Source organism: Hippichthys cyanospilos, chromosome 21, assembly GCF_059441005.1.
Source record: "Hippichthys cyanospilos isolate Australia breed blue-spotted pipefish chromosome 21, RoL_Hcya_1.0, whole genome shotgun sequence".
Taxonomy (NCBI): domain Eukaryota; kingdom Metazoa; phylum Chordata; class Actinopteri; order Syngnathiformes; family Syngnathidae; genus Hippichthys; species Hippichthys cyanospilos.
The window spans coordinates 5,448,220-5,468,811 of NC_142389.1; the positions used below are offsets into that span (position 1 = coordinate 5,448,220).

The window sequence follows — 20,592 nt, forward strand, 5'->3', positions numbered from 1 at the left end:
GGTCTCCTGGGAGAGGGGGTACAGTGGCAACGACAAGCGTATATATGGACTGAGAGAGGTGGGGGGGGGGGCAACAAGGGACTGTTGGGGGGCTATGACTATGTCAGTTATTCCCCTCTGTAGGCCCCTGCAGGTTATTAATAAACATCTTTTGGCTGACATTGTCCACAGGATTAGGACGGGGCGGACACTGCATAAGTGTGCGTTACTTTCTTTGTGGCATGAACCTCCACATCTCGTTTCGCTGCTATGAAAAGTTTATTGATGAGCAAACAATACATTCCGTATGAATATAACAATACATTCCTTGCTATACAGCGCGCCGGAGTGTCCCTAATATTTTGACGCGCCATTCTGTTGTGTTTACAATTCAAGTGACAAAATGGAAGCATCGGGTCATACAGTATACAAATACGGTATCAGCTTAATATCGTTGAGTAATAATTATTCATTTTGCGAATTATAGAAAAGTGACGGCAGAGCATAAAATACATTTCAAAAAATACAATCAGCGCAGATTGTCAAACAGGTTTTCTTTTAAAAGAATTTTGCAGCAACAACAAAAACACCACACTTCTGATTCGATGCCCTTTTGAATACATGTTTTCAGTATACGTATACTGAAAACATGTAACTTATTTACTTCTTTTTCCTGATGTGTCTTATTAGTGCAAAAATGCTGAAATTCACAGAAAAAAAACAGTCCAATGGTGACTTGATTTATAATTGAAAAAAAAAAAAAAGATTTCCAGTGTCTATATTCACTGCCATTGACGGCAATAAACGTCAAAGATACATTTGGCAGAGAATGAGTTAAATAAGAAAAATATGACACACAGATTGAAATAGAATGTAGCAAATTAACCAGCATGTGCGGCTCAGCATGTGTACACCTTTGCCACTGGGGGGCAGTATAAAACATACATGCCGGTACAGAAATACAAACGAAGAAAATAGGCCCAACTACCTGTTTTTCACAGATGATAAAGAATATATGTGGGTATTTTTTAGAATGTCTGTCTTTACGTGTTGATGTATCTTTTGTGTTGCCGAATTGAGACTATGACATTTTATGCTAGTTCTATGATGGCATTTTGCTTTGCGTGTTAGCATTAAGCTAGTGAGCATTAGCTGGCTCAAAAAAACTCATAAATTGAGGTACCACTGTACAACTCTGATATTACCAAGTAGGTGTTATTTAAAAGGTGCTTAAAGGCATGACTGATGCTACCTTCATTTTGGCATTTTGCGTTCCGTGCTAGCGTTTAGCTAGTGAGCATTGACTGGCTCAAAAAACTCTTACATTTTATTAAATATTTTGAATTTACACCATAGGTGATAATAAAAGTCTTTAAAACGGAAATTACGAAATGGATGCTAACTTCATTGTGGAATTTTTGCATTGTGTTTTAGCATTAAGCTAGTTAGCATAAGTTGTCTTTAAAAACTCATGAATTGAGGCACTACTGTAACAAATACTTTGAAAATACCCTGTATGTGTTATTTAAAATTTAAGTTCAAATCCCACGCAATGATACACACACACACAAATCACAAATATTGTTGAGCTGTAGCACATCCCCTGTAGTAGCATGAAAATCCCGTTTTGTCCTCCCTTTTATTCGGTAAGTAAATCATGCAAACGAAAGCGCACGCATTCACACAAGCATTTGAGTGGGAAAGCAAAGCGGCTCAATAAATTAAGGAATCCATTCAAAAAGAGAAAAATACGCACGATGCGGCATCATGGCTTTTCTATTGAAGTTTTTGAGGGTCACTTAGCTTGTTAGCGGAAGATCAGATCTCTTCGGGTATGTCTTGGAAATCTGTGGCGGGCAAAAGCGGAATTAGCCACTGGAATTAGCTGCCCCCTGGAATTAGCCTAATGGAGGCTGGTCTAACCTCTGGAGCTTTCAGAAGCCTCTCCTTCGTCATCATCAGACGTCATATTGACCTCCTCATCGCTGCCTGCCTGGGGAGCGTTTGATTGGTGTGCCTCGTTGTCCCACTGGGAACTTGCGCGTAACTTCTCCCTTTCAGGCTACACAAATCATTAATTATCCAAACAAAACCAAAAAAGACCTTCTCCGGAAAGGTTTGCACGCCTGTTGGGTTTGTCACCTGTACGGGCGGGTCCCCGTGCTCGTGCGAGCCCTTCATGTGTCGAACCTGCTTCTCCAGCTTGGCGCGGGCCTTCTCGCTGTCCTTGAAGCGAGTTTCGGCGTCGCGGAGCCTCAGCAGCTCCTCCTGCAGCAAGCTGTGCTGCCTCTGCAGCAGGGCCAGCTCGCCGATGGTGGCGCCGCCGCCCGCTTCCCGGTTCTGCCGCCAGGAAGCCGCAGACGCCGGCGATGACGCGTCCTCCTGCTGCAGGAGAAGCTCCAGGATGGAGTCTTGCTTGATGACGGCAGCCTGAAGGGGGCGCAAAGTTTTTGGTCTATATCTTTTGACCAGTTGGAGCTACCTTGGTCCTATTGTCCGCAGTTGTGTAATTTCCAATGATGTCTCATATGTTTGAGTGGGACGCAATTAACTGTCTTGCTGGGAGAACATGGATGCAACAATGTCAACAGTAGTGGACATTAGTTTTTGGTCTATATCTTTTAACTCATTGGAGCTACCTTACAATGTTCTTGTGTCCACAATCATGTCCTTTCCAGTGATGTCTCAAATGTTTGAGTGGGATGCAACTGTCTTGCTGGGACAACATGGACAAAATCATGTCCACTGTAATGAACATTGTTTTTTTTTTTTCCGTCAATATCTTTTGAATCATTTGAGCTTGCTCACTAACTCCTAATGTGCTCAGAGAGGACATCCTGAACTTTCTAATGGTGTCTCATGTGTTTGGGTGGGACACAATTCATTGTCTCGCTGAAACAACATGGACACAACCATGTCTTCTCTATATTTTGATTTGGGTGGACCACCGATTAGCTTGTGTGCCTCACATGCATTTTTTTTTTAAGTAATGTTTCATTGCATATGAGGAACCATTTGCTTTTATTGTGAAGAGAAAGAGGAAGTAGTTTGTGCTCACCTGGAGTGCGTGGAGGTAAACGCTGAGATTCATCAGCCTCTGACAGACCTCCTGTACGACATAAACACTCAATAGAAGATATTTAATGTGTAACTAATATTTTATAATTTCTAATAAAATCTCACTTTTGCTGCTGGCAAATCATTTGCTCCATTGATAAGAAGATCTTGATCACCTGTATGGAGGAAATAATGATACATGATTTTACAAATATATATTTATTTATATATATATATATATATATATATATATATATATATATATATATATATATATATATATATATATATATATATATATATATATATATATAAAATCACAAATACAAAGAAAATGATAAAAAATACTTAAAAAAAATAAGATTACCAGGGTCAGTCATGTCCATGTGGTTATGATGGCACAGGAGCGGGACGTCGACGCTGGAGCCCAGCAGGAGCTCGCTCAGTCGGTCCACTGAGGAGAAACATCTCCGATCACGCTTGCGCCACCTGTGGTGATTTTGTCTTTTTTTTCTGCTCTTACCCTCAGCCGTGGCGTCCAGCAGGAACTTCTCGGCCCTCGGCGCTTGAGGAGTGTCGGCTCTGAACAGGTAGCGTGTAACGGGGGGCTCCAGGTCTTCCTGGCCACTGGTCACCTGGGCCAGCTCGCAGAACAGGGTCACCCTCTCCTGCAGGAGCTCCAGCATTTCCCGGTCCTTCTGCTGGAGGTCCCCTGCCACCGTGGAACAATCAAAGAACCAATCATGAAGCAGCCTGGTGATGGGTTTCCATATTTGATGTCTGAACAAACCTTTGAGTCTCCGCAGGTGGGCTTTGTGTTCCGTCTCTATGAGCGGGAACTCCTCACGAGATGGACACCTGAGCCAAGAACATCAAGCAATAAACAAATATCGCGCTAGGATTGTCCTATACTCGTTCTATCTCCACACTTGCTGACGGTGCGCTGGATTTGCCGTATCCACGCATTCTTGTCCTCCCTGGAAGCGGAGTGGACCTCGTACATCTCCGGCGGCGAGCTGTCGCTGATGAGGAACATGCCTCGTTCCTGGTTGGCGATGTCTCTCACGATCAGGTTCTGCAAGGACAGGACTGGGGGCTTGTCCTGGAGATACAACAGAGTTATCCGCAATCGCTCGCGTTACTTCATTAACACTTAACTCGTTCGATGCCAAAGACGTATTTTTACGTTTGTCAAACGCGCAGATATACGATGGCCAGGGATGTAAAATATTCTGTTTTTTTTTTTTTTTCCAAGTGTTTGGCTATAGAACCGACTAAAAATGTCTTTGCTAAATGAATTAAGAACTAAAGTTATTAATTACATTAGGTAATTAAGTGCTAAATAACCAATGATTATATAAATTAAAAAATTTACTTTACTCCAGTACCTAAAGGAATTAATAAATTTCGAACATAATTAATTACAAACTTAATTATTCTCATTCACCAGTCATTTTAGACCCTCCTTTAGCCAAACAATTAAAAATAAAAATCTTGGATCGAATGGTTGGACTTGAAAAAAAAAGTTCAATACAAAAAATAAATAGTCACCATATGTCTTTGTGATTGATTGAGTTAATATTATTCAGAGGGCTTTGTGTAGCTTACCAGGCATGGAAAGATGTACCTCTGGTCCTTCTCCTGAAGAAACACAAGGATGTCCGTCATCAGTAACACCTGCACGTCTGCACAAAAATATATATATATTTATACATACATATTTTTTGTAACACCACAGCAAAGTACAAATCCAATGTTCCTCAAGGCTCTTTTCTCAGCCCTTTCATTTTCAGGACACCTCTCAATGGTTCTCCATTCTCATAGTGACAACTCATTCAATACCAAAGACGTATTTTTACTTTTTAATCCACTTAGTATCTAAAGTATTCAAACAGTTTATTACAGTTAGTAATCAATTACTTTAGTACTTTACTGTCTAAGGTAATCAATTACTGTAGTAACTTAACCAAAAGGAAAAAAAAAATACTTGAAAATTTTAGTATCGAAAATAATCATTTATTTGTGTAGCTTAGGTCATCAACTATTTTACTACTTTAGTATCCAAGAGTAATCAATTACTTAGTATTAGTATTTAGTCTAGTACCTTCAGTAATCAATTACTTTAGTATGTGAAGTAATCAAAGTTTGTTACATCGAGTAATCAATTACTTTCATACTTTATCAAAAGTAATCAGTTACTATAGTAATGTAATTAAGCATTTTAATACCTAATGTAATCGTTAACGTTCTCATTTAATTACCTGAGGAAATGAATGTAGTGCTTAGCTACTCAAAGCAATGGATTACTTTAGTACTTTGTGGATTTAGTAGCAGCCATTTTCAGAACTTGCCTTTGCCAGACATCTAAAAAATATATACAGGAAGTACATATGTAAAATGTTGAAGACGAAGGAAGAGACTTTGACACGGGAAGATCGAGACGGAAGGATTGCGCGGCGTCTCGCTCGATGGCCTCCCGAGAGCAAAAGGCCACAACAACACGGGCCTGTAGATGATTGCGGAGGGTACGAATGATCCCCTCGAAAGCCCCCCTCGCATCGGGTTCTAAGAGAGGGCGCTTGATTTTGACGGCGGGGTGAGAAGACGTGAGACTTTGAAAAAACTTGTATGGGGGTAAATATAGATCAAGTTAATGAGCGAGTGCCAGGGAAGTGCAAGTGTCTTGTTTTGAAAGCCTGCGGTGTCAACAGAACTATTGGAGCCACGAGGAAAAGCCAAGCGCTCTGTCGGAAAGCGAAAATGAAAAAGTGGAATTTTATACAATGTTTTTCGTGAAATTGGGATGTGTAGTTCAAAGACCTGTATTCCTCGGAGTACAAGTCGACGCCCCCTTTTTTTTACCTCAGTTTGGGTGAATTTTAGAAAAAAACGTGATTATAAGTCTACCCCTGACTTTAGTGGTTAAATAGATCAGTGGTTTTCAAAGTGGGGTCCGTTTAATAATTTGAGTGTTTTGGAGCTGATTTAGTTGATCTTTTAACAGATTTGTGCCTTGCTTGTCGTTGTTTTTAGCGCCGCTTCTGGCCGCTCTTGATAGTGCATTGATAGCGCGATTATTTTTGGCTTAGATGATTTTTTTTTGTTTCCGTGAACGTTTGCAATAGAGGGTGTCTTGATAAATTTGCTTTCTAAAAGAGGTCCCTGATTCCAAAAAGTTTGAGAACCCCTGACACAGATCGTGGATGTCCAATTATAACACATGGTGTGTGTGTGTTGTTAAAATGAGGAAATTACAGTACTGTACTTTAGACGCATTTCTTCGTCGTAAAAAAAAAAAAAGCCTTGTAAATTACAGGAAATGACTTCTTTCGCATTCAAATTAATGTTATTCGAACACACATATGTGTTTTTTCTGAATACATTGAAACTTGAATGGTTAGTTAATACAAAATGTATCGAGAGGTGCAAGATAAAAAAAAAAGTGGACTGGTTATTATAAAAAGAGTAATTATAACATATTTTAACTAACTTCCTTTATTTTGTTACGTTTTATACAATGCACTTTGTAATTAGTAATTAATTATTTGATGTGATATTTTAGGATACAAGAAGCGTATGGAAAGGTGGTGACAGTGGTGTGGCCCTCTAGCGCCATCTACTGGGCAGCTGCTACCGACCTTTGAGTCGGGACCCCGGGGTTTTCCACATGAGTGTTCCCTCGTAGACCAGTTTGCGGCGGAGCAGCTCGGCGGGCCTGAAAAGTCTGCCGTCCCTCACCCGGGTCTCGGCCCGCTGGTCCAGCTTGGCCTGGATCTCCTGCATTCGCTGCGTCTTCTCAAGCTCCTCCATCTGACATGAGGTCACTCGATTAAAAAAAAAGGTGACATCTTTTCAGAAAGAAAAAAGCGACAATACCTGTTGATCTATCGAGTTAAGAAGATCTCTGACCATGGATAGAGCTTGCGCTACGGAGGAAGCTTCCTCCTCATCTTCTGTGGGACAAAACCACTATTATGGAATCCTGGATATTATGTGGGGACCGTAATGAAAGCAAGAGTGTGAGAATTTACCGACGGTGTTGTCCAGAATACGTTGGATGAGAACGGGGTATTTGGATATTCGCTGAGTCACCAACAGGATGCATTCCTGGATGCCGTGGCAACGCAGCCAGGGTCCTCGACTCACACGCTGGATGCATGCAGACGTACACAGACTCAATAACATTATCTTTCATATAGATATATATTAGGGATGGGACAAGATCTCGTTTTTGTCTCACCCGAATGAAGCACTGAAACCTCTTGTCTCTGGCCAGCAGCGATTTGTACAACTTGACCGCCTTCATGTGGCGACTGCAGAACTCCGCATAGGTCTTCTGCATGTCGTCCGCACTCTGGCCGGAAAACTAGTGACAGGAACAGACATATGAAGCAGTAAAAATAGACTTCCAGGTGGGGACTAGAACGAAGCAAGATGAAACAAAACCCGGGTCAAAATGATCAAAGAATATTATTGTTGTTTCTAATTTGTAATACGCTGGCCCCCCCGTCTTACAACGTCCCTGATTTACGTTATTTTCATGTTGCGACGTGGAATACCCCTCTTTATGGTATTTTCCCGGTTTTACGCCCAAAACAACTGTCATGACCCTAGGGGGTTTGCTGTATGTGTTGTTTCGTCTCCATCTGCAGGCGTTTTTAGGTAATTGCACTTATTTTCTGTTCTGTTGCCTAACTGCCTCCATGCAACGTGTCACTCTAATGCTGGTCTGCGATTGGTCAGCTTTCCTCAAGGAAATGCTAGTCTGCTATTGGTCGGCCTCACTTGTTTCAAAATGGCGGAACGGTAAAGCTTTGTTCGATTGTGAGTGGTTAGAAAACCGTATTTACTGCTTAATTCAAAGTTGAAAAGCTTAGCCATGGGTCCTAAGAATGCTAGTGATGTTAAAGAAAGAAATAAGATGATGATTTATCAAGCAATGATGCTGGAGATAACCCTTATTAGGGAATACGGGCATAACAAGCGTCACTCAAAGGTAAATAAATCCTTTCTATATTTTTTATTTATAATGTTTTCTGATTGTATACATGTATAATATATATACGTAGCACTTACTATACTATTTTGGAACGGATTAATGTTCCAACATGGGCGGCCCACTGTATGTATATAAAATGTTGCTGTTTTTACCTGGGGTTTTGAACGCATTAGCAAATTAGCATAGGTTCCTATTGCCTGCCATACGACTATTTTTGCCTCACGATTCCGACTCCGGAACGGGTTAATATCGTATGGCGGGGGTCCACTGTATTTCTGACAGGTTTGGTTGACTACATGCGACCAGGACTTTATTGCAAAAGATGGATCACCTGCTCGAGCAAAATGTCGCCCAGACGGTGTATGGTGAAGTTGCGATCGGACTCGGGCTGCAGGCTGGCATTGCGGCGCATGAGCAGCTGCACCAGGAAGTGGGAGTGAATCCCGATCAGCTGATCCAGGCAAGGGAACAAGGCGTGCAGGGTGCTGGGATCCATTTGCAGCTCCTCCAGCAGGCCCTGGCGAAACACCCGCTCCATGATGCGGAGCGTGCGCATGTGGTGCACCTCGGTCTGGATCAGCTCTGGGCGGAGACGTGAAATAGCACCCGGTTGCTTTGCGCTTTCAGCAACGCGTGGGCGGGGGTGAAAGGTCGTCACCGTAAATGACATCCTGCCTCTTGATGACGTTTTTGCTATGCGCGTGCAAGTAATCGGCGTCCACCGCCATGCTCCACGAGTCAGCCTTGAAGTCCTCGCCCTCCAGCTCCATCTCCTCCAGGATGGAAGTGTAGTAGTAGTCCCCTTTGAAAGAGCGTCAACTTATAGAGGTCAAAGTTCAGCGGCGGGGCTCGCAGACCGAGTCGCTGATGTGTACCGTCGTCGTTGAGGGATTCCACAGACATGGCTCTGTTCCTGAAGCTGAGGGAGTCCGTGGACTGGGACAGGATCCGGCGTAGACCCAAAGGAGAGTCCTCGTTCAGGTTTCTGCGGCACACACATTTTTTTTTTTACACTTCATTCCTGATCTTTAAAATCATTCGCCAGCAGCACATCAAAAACGGATCTTCGACGTCTATAGCCGTCAATGGCAATGAATGCATTTATTCTTAAGATATTCAGTGCCAACAATTTTTAGATCCTTCTTTACCCTAGAATGTTATAAAATTAAGAAAACTAGTCTTGTAGGCCGTGCCAAATGTCAGTCTTAGTTTATAGTGAATAATGATCGGCGGGCCGCAATTGGCCCCCAGGCCACACTTTGGCCACCATTGGCTTATAAATGACTTGAGGTTCTATATGTTTAAAAATCAAACCTGGACACAAAATAGATTAAACTTGTTTTGCTTCTAAAGTAGAAGGATAAATAAAAGAGAAATTATGATTTATTTTATTCCTGAATAATTTTACGACATACTATTTTTGCATATTTAGAAAAGCTGTACAGCATTTTATCAGGTTGAGGGGCGTCCCAAATTTCAGTTTTAGTTTCAGTTTTGCCATGGGCCGCTGAAAAACCAACGGCGGGCCACAAATAGCCCGCGGGCCCCGGTTTGGATACCGACTGTTTATTTGCATGTAATCTTATCAGCTCATTCATTTAAAAACATTTCTACAGCTACAATTTTCATACAAAGTCCATATTATTGGAATCAATATTAACGTTTAAAAGCTTGCTGACCCTGCAATGTTGTTGGTGGAGACACTTTTGGACAGCGTGAGACCGGAACGTCCTCGGCGGGATCCGAGAAGAGAATGCCGGAGACTTTCGGAAGGGTAGATGGCGGACGTGGGACGCTCGCGCATGACCGGATCTGTACAGTGAAGAATTTCAATTTAAAACAATTTAAAAATATATATATTCATAATTCATAGACTAGGATTAAAAAAAGTGTCTTACTTCTTGTGCGCAGCGCGACATTCTGCAAAGATGAGTTATTGCGCATTAAAGCTGTCTTCTGCTGCTGTGGGTGAAAAAAAAGAAAAACGTTTCCATATCAAATCGTTAAATACAAATTGCAAAGTGGGACCTTACCCGCTGTTTGACTTTGGCGCAATTGGGCAAAGTGTCTCTGCAGCGGTTGTGGATGGTTACGTTGCATGCTGGGAAAAAAAAAATGTAAACAATATGGCAATAGTTTCTTCATAGGTAACATTTATTACTGGACTGATATTTTGGGATATGCTTTCGCTTTTAAATATGTTTGTCAGCCTGGTGAAGGTCGTTTGATCCTGCAAGCCCCGCCCACTCAGTTTGGTATCATCCAATCAGCTTTTCACTAAGCTATACTAATAAAAAAAAGTTTATTTAAAACATTTCAATGAAACATATATGTTTAGTTCTTCATAAAATAATAAGTCACTTGCACAATTTTATATCTATGTTTAAAATTAAAAGCCAAGTATTTTAGTAAAATATTTGATGAGTATGAACAATTGTTTATTTTACTAATATCTTATTATTGAACATATATATATATATATATATATATATATATATATATATATATATATATATATATACACACACTGTATACTGTATATATGTTAATTTTGACTTGATCAAGTAATTAAATAAATTTTTAATGCACATTTTTTTAATTTTACTAACATTTTAATCACAAAAAAGTTAAGAAATTATTTAAACTAAAATAAACTTAAAAAAATAAAAGGAATGATCACAGTTAACGCCTGTATATTTGAAGAAAATCGGTTGTAATAAAAATGTTGATACCCCCTAGTGGGCAAAGTGTTTATTACAGTGACGCCAAGCATTTTTAATTTTTTTTAAGCGTAATTACCGATGCAATTCCGACGTATTGCAGATAAAAGTGAAATAAAAAGTGCAGTGAAGTGAAGTGACTTACTGGGACAGCAGAGCGCCTCCTTGGCCGTGATGCTCTTGCTGCAGGCCGAGCACAGCGTGGTTCCCGACACGGTGAGCGAGGTGAAGAGGTGGCCGTTGTTGTAGCGGGCCTCCCTCTCGCGGGCCGCCTTCTCGCGCTCCCTCATTCGCTCTCGCTCTTTATTCTGACCAGAGCATTTCAGTGGGATTACGTAAACGAAAATGCGTCATTACAAATACAGTATTCGTGTACTCGCAGTTCAAATATTAGTTCATAGCGTGGTTATTCTGCAGTTTTTTTTTTCTGTGATTATGCATGTGTTTCCTCAATTGGGATGGAGGGAAGGGGAGGGGGGTGTTGATGGGTGTTTCGATCTCATGATGGTCACACTGGAAAAGCAGAAGTCATGGTGAGATGCCCGCAGGCACTTTTTCAACCAGACAAAATATCTTAAAGGGACAGTTACAAAAATAAATGCGCTTATATTAGCTGGTAAGAAAAAGATTATTGACTTGTGCAGCCATTTTGAGGGGAGGAGGCGTGGGGGGGGGGGGGGGGGGGGGGGTCGTAGTAAAGCACATTCTTGAGACTTTTACATGCGTTCTCTCACAAAAGTCATGTCCATCCAATCTCGTGTCCACTGGGGAAACGTAATAAGATGAAGCAAAGGTCAGAAATATAAACCTGCTCAGATTTGCTCGTTACGCTTTGGAAAACTCATGGTCAGAATTTGCCGGATTACACGCACTTCATGTGTTGCAAACCATGTGTGTCAAAGTGATCCACTTTTAGGTAAGTGGTCCACTAACCCAGTTTGAATACATATTAATGGGGGCTTGTTTGGCACCCTGGGATGATTAACTTTAGAAACAAATGGATACCCGTTGGCCAAGGGTGAATTAAAGGACAACACACACTATCTATCTATCTATATCTATATATATCTATATATATCTATATCTATATATATATCTATATATATACATATATACATATACATATATACATATACATATATACATATATATATACATATATACATATATACATATATATATATACATATATATATATACATATATACATATATATATATATATATATATATATATATATATATATATATATATATATATATATATATATATATATATATATATATATACATACACACACACACACACACACACAAACACACACACTTTTCTTTTCTTACTGCGTGACAATGACTATCAAGCGAGACCACATTTTTCAAGCTCCAACTCGAATTCTTCCAGGCTTTTTAGGCAGACGTGCTGATTTGAAATTTTCCCAAAGCGAATTTAGAAGCGACATTAGCATGCTTAGCACGAGGTTAGCTGAAAACCCCCCAAATTCTTATTTTTTTTTATATTTTCCCAATCCAAATTTCTCACACCTGCACCAATACATTTACGCAACCTTTTTTAAGGCCCTGGAGATTTTCGCCCTCAACAGCGAAACCACACACACACATACACACACACACGCATGGCCATTTCTATGGCAACAACTATCCAGCAAGAGTGTTGCACACAGTGTGCAAGCAAACACACACCTACACCCACAAAATCGAGCATACTCAGCGGCAGTATGACTAGATGGGCATTATGGGTGCAGGCCTGCGTGTCACAACCAGGAAACCGCAGAAGAAGAGGAAGTCACACAAACACACAGAGGAAAAAAAAAAATCATAGTTTCCCATATACCAAAGTTGAATGTAAAAAAATTAAAAATAAAGAGTGCTATGTTGACGATAACTCACCCTGAGATTGATCTCCCTCATCCTCTCCTGTCGCAGTTTGGACAGGCTGGCGACTCGGGACATGTTGAATCTCCTCCAAAAAAACTGAATTCAAAAACACAAAAAATATCCAAAGTTAGTATTTTTTTTCACTCAATCCAAGCCTGTTCTTTTTTTTTTTTTTTTTTTTAAGATAAATATTCCTCCTGCACTGTCCAACTGCGATGTGCCTCTGCTTCCAGCGAAGTGTCTGTTCCTGTGAGAAATCTGACTTGAATCATCATCACCGCCGCCCCCACACTCACACACACACGCGCGCACAAACACACACACACTGCATGAGTGCGCTCCGCTATCTCAATCCCTTATAGACTATTATTTGCTCCGTTCTACATCCTAATGAATTTGCAGAGCATAATCGTCTTATCAAATCTTATCACAGCCGCAAACACACAGTTGGCATCCACGTTTTCGAGCGCGCATCACATTTCCACAAGCGCCATCTCCAAGTTGCCCCAAACTCCTACACAAGGTTAGCAAGCGGGTTATTTATACAGAGACATAAAACAGGGCCCGTGTGAGGAGCCGCTAGCAGTTTTTCTTCTAAATCAATATGATTATTAGTTTCATGAGCACAATCAGCAGCTGCGTTTGTTGGTGTGTGGCGCGGGAGGAATATTAAACATGTATAAGAGGAAACCTGTGAGCTATCTATGATTTATTGGCGCAAAGCAAATAATTGTGCTCCCTCTGTGGCCACTAGGAGGCGATAGAATAGTCAAACAAATGAAGTGTTTTCATACAGGTAAAAAAAAATTGTGTTCGTATAGTCTACATGTGATGCTCCACCGTTTGTGTTCCAATATAAAATGTTCAAAGGGTTCTGCAAGCAAGACTATGATGCTAACTATTAGCATTTTTAATATAGTATTCAGCTAAAGGGCAGGAGACAGTCCTAAATCAGTGGTTGCTTTTCAGTGATGTGCCCAATGTGAGATATTTTTCAGCCAAGTTCCCCGCTAACAGGCATGAAGCATTTTTGGTTGGATGAAAAAACAAACAAAAAAAACAACAACCTGAAAATAGCAGCAGCTTTACATGGTCAACAGAATAATTTGTCAACATGTGTTGCTTCACCATTGGTTTTTAAAATATCAGGTTCCTGAAGCCGCAGTTTTCAACCTTTGTCAATGATGTATTTTATGTGAAATAGTTTGGTACTTTTTTTTTTTTTTTTTTTACGAGAAACAAGTTTCTCCACTGTGCACATGAAATCACTTTGAATCTAGTATATCAGTAATAAAAATACAGCTCCAAACTAATTTGACTCATTCGATCCCATACAAATTTCATTTCTTTCCACAAATTTAAAAGATTAAAAGACCTCTGCTGCTCACGTTTGCCAAATTTTCAAAAAGCTTTTAGCGCGACCTAGCGGCCAAAGACTGCACTGCAACAGTAACATTCAAACACAATTCCGACTATAGCTTTTGATGGTTTAATATGGATCACATTTTCATACAAATACATGCATCTCCTCAGCATTCCATTTGGATAGTATTGGTTTCATTTTCATGACTACTGTCTTGCAGGTTACAATGTGAAAAACACGACTTGGTCATCGAGCACCGATTATTTTCATATTTGCCAAAATGAGAGTCAAGTTTGCCTTCATTGAGAGTAAACGTGAATCCAGTGCACAGCTACACTATATTCAGAACACAAGCTCAATTTGAGTACATACACAAGATGCTTTTTGGATTTTTTATATTGACATAAATTAGGGCTGCACGATTGTTTTGGTCAATAATGAAATCCGATAATTCATCACGATGAATTATCAATTATCAGCAATTATCTACAATTGTCAGCCTGTAGGCATCATGTTTGGTGAAACATGTCTATTTAATGCGCTTTTTTGAACAAGCGGTATATAAACAAGGCTTGAAGGCTTGGTACATAAAAAAAATAAACTAAATTAAATAAAGTAAAATACAATTGAAACAAATTCACTCAAGACATGGCAAAAACTTAGCACACAGGGCAACACGGCTAACTTGCTGAGTGCAAACCATTGAAAAAAAGAAACCCACTTAGAACCAAACACATTTACTTTTAAGCAAATTTTAATCAATTAGCAGTCAAAATCTCATTTTGAGTCATTTCTAACTGAATTTATTCAGATTTTTCATAATGGGTCTCAAATGAAAGCTTGCACTGTATATTAGGAATCAGGTGAGAAACTCAATGCCATTTCACACTGGTAAATACTGTAATATATTAGGATGAGAAAAGCAGAGGCTTTTGTCATGCAAACATGTGGGAAACATTGCCCCCCGGTGGTAGGATGAAAAAGTGCTTGATTTGACATGTTTGGTAGCAGGCTTTTAAAATGTAAATATTGCTGAGGATCAGTTTATTTAACCGTGGCAGTCAATATAAAAATTCGATTAGTTGTGCAGCCCTAACATAAATCAAACCTGGATCCAGTTTGGACAGCCCGCACACATCTAAAACAAAAAAAAATGAACCCAAGTTTTTAGTGCATCACTTCACCAATACAAAGAAATACTTACTTGTAAAAAATGGGCATTCCAAAAACACTTAACAAATAAATAATTAAAAAAAGTACCTGTTACTGTGTCTGTATCAACACTGGCCTCCTGTCTGTTTCAAACACAAAGTAGTTACATCATTGCTTTTGTAGCTAAGTCAAGTTTCCTTAAAAAAAGCTCAAAGAACAAAAAAGTGTCACTGAGTTGTAAGGGGGAGGATCCAGCACCTTTATGGCTCCGCCCCTTTGTTGAGGCGTGAAGCGTGGACATTGGAGGCGGGTTTGGCGGCGCGCTTTTTTGTTTTCTTGGCTTTGGTCTTGGCTGGGTGCGTGTGGGAGGTATCGTTAGGAGGTGGGTCCACGACCTTTGACGTGACCCCCGACGTGGGTTCGGGCTTGACCGCCCGCGCCGGGCCCCTGGCTGACTGCGACTTCTCCTGAGGACCTGACAGCAGCGGCGTGCGAGCCGTAGAACCAGGCAGAACTTTTGGTTCCGGTTTGGGCTGCGAAGTATTAAGGGGTATAAATCTTAACCAATAAATGCAACATATCTGGCACACTAACATTATCTTAAACATTTGAACCTGAAGAAACTGGTCTAAAACTGGTTTTGTTCAGATTTTTTTCCAAATCACATTATTCGTTAATTTGATTTAAAAACAAAAGTTGACAGCAATTGAGTTTAAAACTCCAGCACACACTTTGACATTGACAGCGCAACTGCACCCCCTAGTGGTATCAATGTATAATAACAGTATACACCGCAAAAGCAAAGTCCGTTTCACCCTCACTGCCATCGCTTCCCCCACTATTTGAGAGAGGCTGTGTTTAAAGTAAAAAAAAAAAAAATCTCATTCGAATCCCTCACTGCCACTGACGACGATTGACGTCAAACATCCAATTTTACTGGTCTGCTTGTGACTGCTAACTCATTAAGCACAGCTATAAAAGTCAAAAAATTATTTTGCATACTCAGTCCAACATGTAGGCAAAATCCCCAAAGGCCACCTACCACATTTATCTTGCATGTGGCACCCGCAACGGGCAATTCAAAGTCTCTGTCGGGCTGTGCCGTTTTTTCGGCGGGGAGGAGGCCTCGTCTGTCAATCAAACTGTCGGGGCAAAAAAAAAGAACGAAAAACAGATTAAAAGGGAGGTCAGACCCCCCAAATTCTTTCAAATGTTCTATGCAGCCCTACTAGTCTGAAGCTGTCTATTGATTTCTGTCATCCGTTAAAGTTGTTTTTCGTTTCATCCGAATCGACTTTGGTGAGGCACGCCGATGTAAGCGACAGCCAATGAAATGAGTCCTACCTGGGTGGCATTGGTCCGCAGAGGACTGCGCAACAGTTGACGAAGATGTTTGTGTGACTGTAAGGGTTGGTGGCACTTACGGTGCCCCTCTTCCTTGTCCACGTCCCTTTAATCTGCATTAGGGAAAAACACCACTGTTGTATGATGAACACCAATTTATTCCTGATTTAATTCATATGTATTCAAAGTCATCGACTTTTTGAATTACTTTGAAATGATTAACAAATAAAACAGGTTTCTTCGTAGTGATCTTAATCAAAACGATTAAAAAGAAAGCTTATTTTCGACCCATTTGAAACAGTTGAGGCTGCATTTTTTATTTGCCCACTAGATGGTGCCACTTGTCAACAATTCATTGAAATGATGTACAGTTCATACAAATCCACTGAAAAATTTTCACAGTATTTGGTATTAACAATTAGTCAAGCCTGCGTATTTTTTTTTACCTAGAACAAAGGCCTGAATTTTTAGACTGATCTTTAAAGGGACAGTCCACTTATTTAGCAATTTTCACCAATGAATAGTTATAATTTTGTCTAAAGTTAATTTTATTTTTCATGTACCATAAATTCATTGAAAAACACATTTTGTCAACTTGCTGTTGACTGAAAATTAGCACAGGCCTTTTAACACGTTCACTGCCATTGACAGCAATAGGGATCCATTTTTATTTGGAATATAAATCAAGGATCTATTTTGTTGGGCTGGCAGAGATAAATATTTTTAGATAAAAAATATACAAAAATCTGAGAAAATCAATTAAAAAGGGTGGTTGACGTGGATTGACGTCAATGGCACTCCACGGTAGTGTTCCCACTGTCGTCTTTTCACGTCAATGACACTCAAAGTTTCAAATGACTAAAAAAAAAAAAAGACGCATTCAATACAACACCGCAATAATACTCACGTCTTCATTTGTGGTACGGTTGATTGCGAGAAGGTACGTATGGAAGCCTGAGAGGCCCAAGATGCACCACACTGCAAAAAAACAAATCACCAACTCCACGGCGGTACCAAATCCAGTCAAGGAAACCAAATGCACGTTAAAAGCCACGACTAAAAAAAATTCTTTCCGATACGTCAAGGATATCTGCCAGGACTCTCTTTCAGGACATTAACCAGACTTTCCCCATTCTGAGCTCCTGTAAGGAAAACAAACCGTTCAATCGCTCCTTGCACTTCCTGTCTGTGTCTCGGCTGTGATTTTGCTTACTCATCAACAGATGCGTAGCCACGAAGCTAAAGATGAACGCGGTGAGGAAGGAGAGGGACACGATGAAAGCGTAGAAGAAACGGTAGTTGCGCTTGCCCACGCAGTTGCCCACCCAGGGGCAATGATGGTCAAATCGCTCTGGAAGACAAAACACAAATGACATTTTTTAGACCTACTCAAATGTATCTGATTTCAATCATTATTAGGGATGGGACGAGATTTCGTAGGTGGAAAAAACGCAACGATATAATTAATTTATGGGGGCTTATTGGGCCAAAAATGCTGTGGAATATGTTGTTCTGAAATCATTAGCAGGTTGGGGGCATAAATTAGCATAAATCTAGCATAAATTAGCCGCTAGCTAGCAATGCTCAAGTGCCAGCGACAGCCGTCGATTACTTTTAGATTGCCTTTTATATCATTACACCTGCACGAGTAAAACGGAATTCAATTTTGAAAAAATCGAATCATAATGTCAGAAAGCGCTGTGCTAAAAAACGTAATAATTACTTAATAATTACTTAATAATTACTTAAAATAAGTAAACATGGGGGTTGATGGAGGAGGGGAAAAAAAAAAAGTCTTCGTCCATGCCCCAAACAAACAGCATGGCTCAAGTCTAGAAAAAAAACAGGCATTTCAATAGACATAAATCAAAACTTCACACTTTGACGCTGACATCCTGACACGATTGCAGTTGCTACTGATCACTTTTGAACATATCAGGCTGTGTCCTCTGTGGTTCTGACGTCACTTGTCTGTTTGAAAAAAAATATACAGGGAGAGAGCTATCTAAAATCTCAGTTTAATTTTAAATTTAAAAGCATGTTTCTAATAAAAAAAAAAAAATCATGATTATCCCCAAAATATATTGTTATAATTATCAAAAATCTCAATAGAAGCAGCTCGACAGGATAAATACATGATGCACGTATTACTTTCAAATCACCCGTGTGGTGATATTGTTTTTCAAATTGAAGGCGAAATAACGCGGAACAGCTCCCACGCTCACCCACGCAGTTGTCGCACAGGCCGCAGTGGGACGTGCGCGGCGGCCGGAACATCTTGCACGTGAAGCAGTACTTGAGTTTGACCACCTGCTGGTTGATGAGAATTTCCTTAGTGCGCGGCGGCGATCGGCAGCTGGTGCTCCCTGTGTTGTCTGGGAGGGGAAAAAAAATGTCTGTCTACATGTGTTGCACCACTGTCTTTGTTTAAATCCCTGCTGTCAAGTGGTTACAATTGTTTCAAACTGATTAAAAGCAACATTTTCTTTTCTTATTCACATTTCTCAGCAACTGTTTCTGCTTGAGGAAAAGTATTCAATGAACTTTTTCAAAGACTCGTTACAGCTCTTTATAATGTTTTAATATGATTAAATATTTCCCCGAAGTAAAACTATGTAAACACCCATCTGTCTTGATGCCGGTGATTCTCTTTTAAGTTTGATTGCAATGTTTGCACTAAACTTAACTTAACAGCAGCCCTAGTTTAAATATTTGTCACATAAAGTCCCTCGAGGCTGTGTGTTAGCCTGTCAATGGCGTTTTGCATTCTGTGTTAGCATTTAGCTAAACAAACATGCCAAAGATTGATTGATTTATTAGAAAAAACTTTGGCGCCATTTTGGAACGATCCAAAAAGTGTTTCCATGGGAACCAGCCTATAGTTTCCCACTATTGGGTGAATTTGCGGGTGTTTGGGTACCAATCTGCTTCTCGATGTCGATGGCCTCATCCGTGGTGGCTCGAGGGAGGATGCCGGGGTCCGAAAAAGTAGTCTGAAGAAGCGTGATCATCACAAAAACAAAGAGGACTCCTCCGATGGCGGGGATGAAGCTTGTCAGATTTTTGACCAGGAAAGGACAGCTGGGAAAAACAAAGTATATATGGTGTAGTATATATGGTGTGCAATACAAAAAAAAAAAAAAAAAATAGACAAGAACTCACTCGAATATGAAGAATAATCCACTTGTGACAAGGATGAGGCCCATGGTCAGGGGTAGCATACCGCTTTGGCGGGCCGTTATGAGGCGTCCATCGCAGAAGAAGCGGTTCTTCCCAGGTAAGACTTCCCATCTCCTTCTGGGTCTCCTCGGGGCTTCGCTGCTGCGATCCTCCTTGTGGTTCTGGGTTAGGGCTTGAAGACGAGAAGCGGAGGTCCCGGGGGTCCTCGGGTCGATTTGCTGGTAGTCGTGATTATTCATGGCAGGACGTTTTCTACCACTCTCAGCACGACTTTGCCGAACGAGCCAGTGACGTCATCGTGCATGAGGATCAATAGTCACGCAAGCGCGAGGCACTATGAATGGCAGACTACAAAGAACATGAAAACGCCATGCCTGGGATATTATTCGTTATTTTCCATCGCGGGCAGGTAGTTTTATGTGACCCCTTTTCTTCACTTGCCAAATTGGCAGGTTCCCCGCCGAGCATCCTTAGCCCGTTAGCCATTAGGTGCTCACGTGCCAAATTAAATTTGAATGACGAGTTTCTGATTCAAGCTCCGGAAAGAAGCGATAACGAGAGAGAAAGACATCTCCCACCGAAATCTTTGGATTTTGTCGTGGCTGAATTAAATCGCTTAAATGGTTGCTCGTCAGCGCATGCTGCCTACCTGTCTAAAGGGGAAAAAAAAAATATTTCCGCTCTGTTAACTTCGAAATAAAAGCTCATTTAATTGGGAGAGGGTGGTCTAATTGAAGGGCACACGTTAATATGAAAGATTATGTAGTGGTATTACGATGATTACTATTTTCAGAGGATTTTATCGTCCAGAATTCGGAAAAATAAACAAAAATATCGAGTAGAATACCACTTCCGGCTTCCCGGTGAGGCATCAAGTTAGCCGTTGTGTCTAATGAATTTCAC

General features: G+C 40.5%; 2 protein-coding genes across 2 annotated transcripts; both read right to left on the reverse strand.

The window, feature by feature from the left end:
• Nucleotides 1–239: 239 nt before the first annotated feature.
• On the reverse strand, nucleotides 240–15,562 carry arhgef2a (Rho/Rac guanine nucleotide exchange factor 2a). The gene is made up of 24 exons (XM_088405555.1): nucleotides 15,424–15,562; nucleotides 15,274–15,308; nucleotides 12,663–12,746; nucleotides 10,901–11,063; nucleotides 10,069–10,136; nucleotides 9,934–9,997; nucleotides 9,715–9,847; nucleotides 8,911–9,020; nucleotides 8,694–8,837; nucleotides 8,367–8,617; nucleotides 7,277–7,402; nucleotides 7,068–7,185; nucleotides 6,913–6,989; nucleotides 6,675–6,846; nucleotides 4,645–4,721; nucleotides 3,966–4,138; nucleotides 3,827–3,894; nucleotides 3,560–3,748; nucleotides 3,404–3,490; nucleotides 3,163–3,212; nucleotides 3,038–3,088; nucleotides 2,122–2,409; nucleotides 1,903–2,041; nucleotides 240–1,826 (listed from the first exon to the last, which is right to left on the reverse strand). The coding sequence occupies exons 3-24, from the start codon at nucleotides 12,723–12,725 to the stop codon at nucleotides 1,798–1,800; spliced, it is 2,640 nt and encodes an 879-aa protein (XP_088261681.1). The 5' UTR covers nucleotides 12,726–12,746; nucleotides 15,274–15,308; nucleotides 15,424–15,562; the 3' UTR covers nucleotides 240–1,797.
• LOC148406284 (palmitoyltransferase ZDHHC18-B-like) lies at nucleotides 14,124–20,393 on the reverse strand. The gene is made up of 9 exons (XM_088405556.1): nucleotides 19,672–20,393; nucleotides 19,430–19,590; nucleotides 18,735–18,884; nucleotides 17,723–17,860; nucleotides 17,600–17,651; nucleotides 17,417–17,519; nucleotides 16,510–16,622; nucleotides 16,208–16,307; nucleotides 14,124–15,698 (listed from the first exon to the last, which is right to left on the reverse strand). Exons 1-9 carry the CDS (start codon nucleotides 19,926–19,928, stop codon nucleotides 15,426–15,428), a joined length of 1,347 nt encoding a protein of 448 aa, XP_088261682.1. The 5' UTR covers nucleotides 19,929–20,393; the 3' UTR covers nucleotides 14,124–15,425.
• Nucleotides 20,394–20,592: the final 199 nt, after the last annotated feature.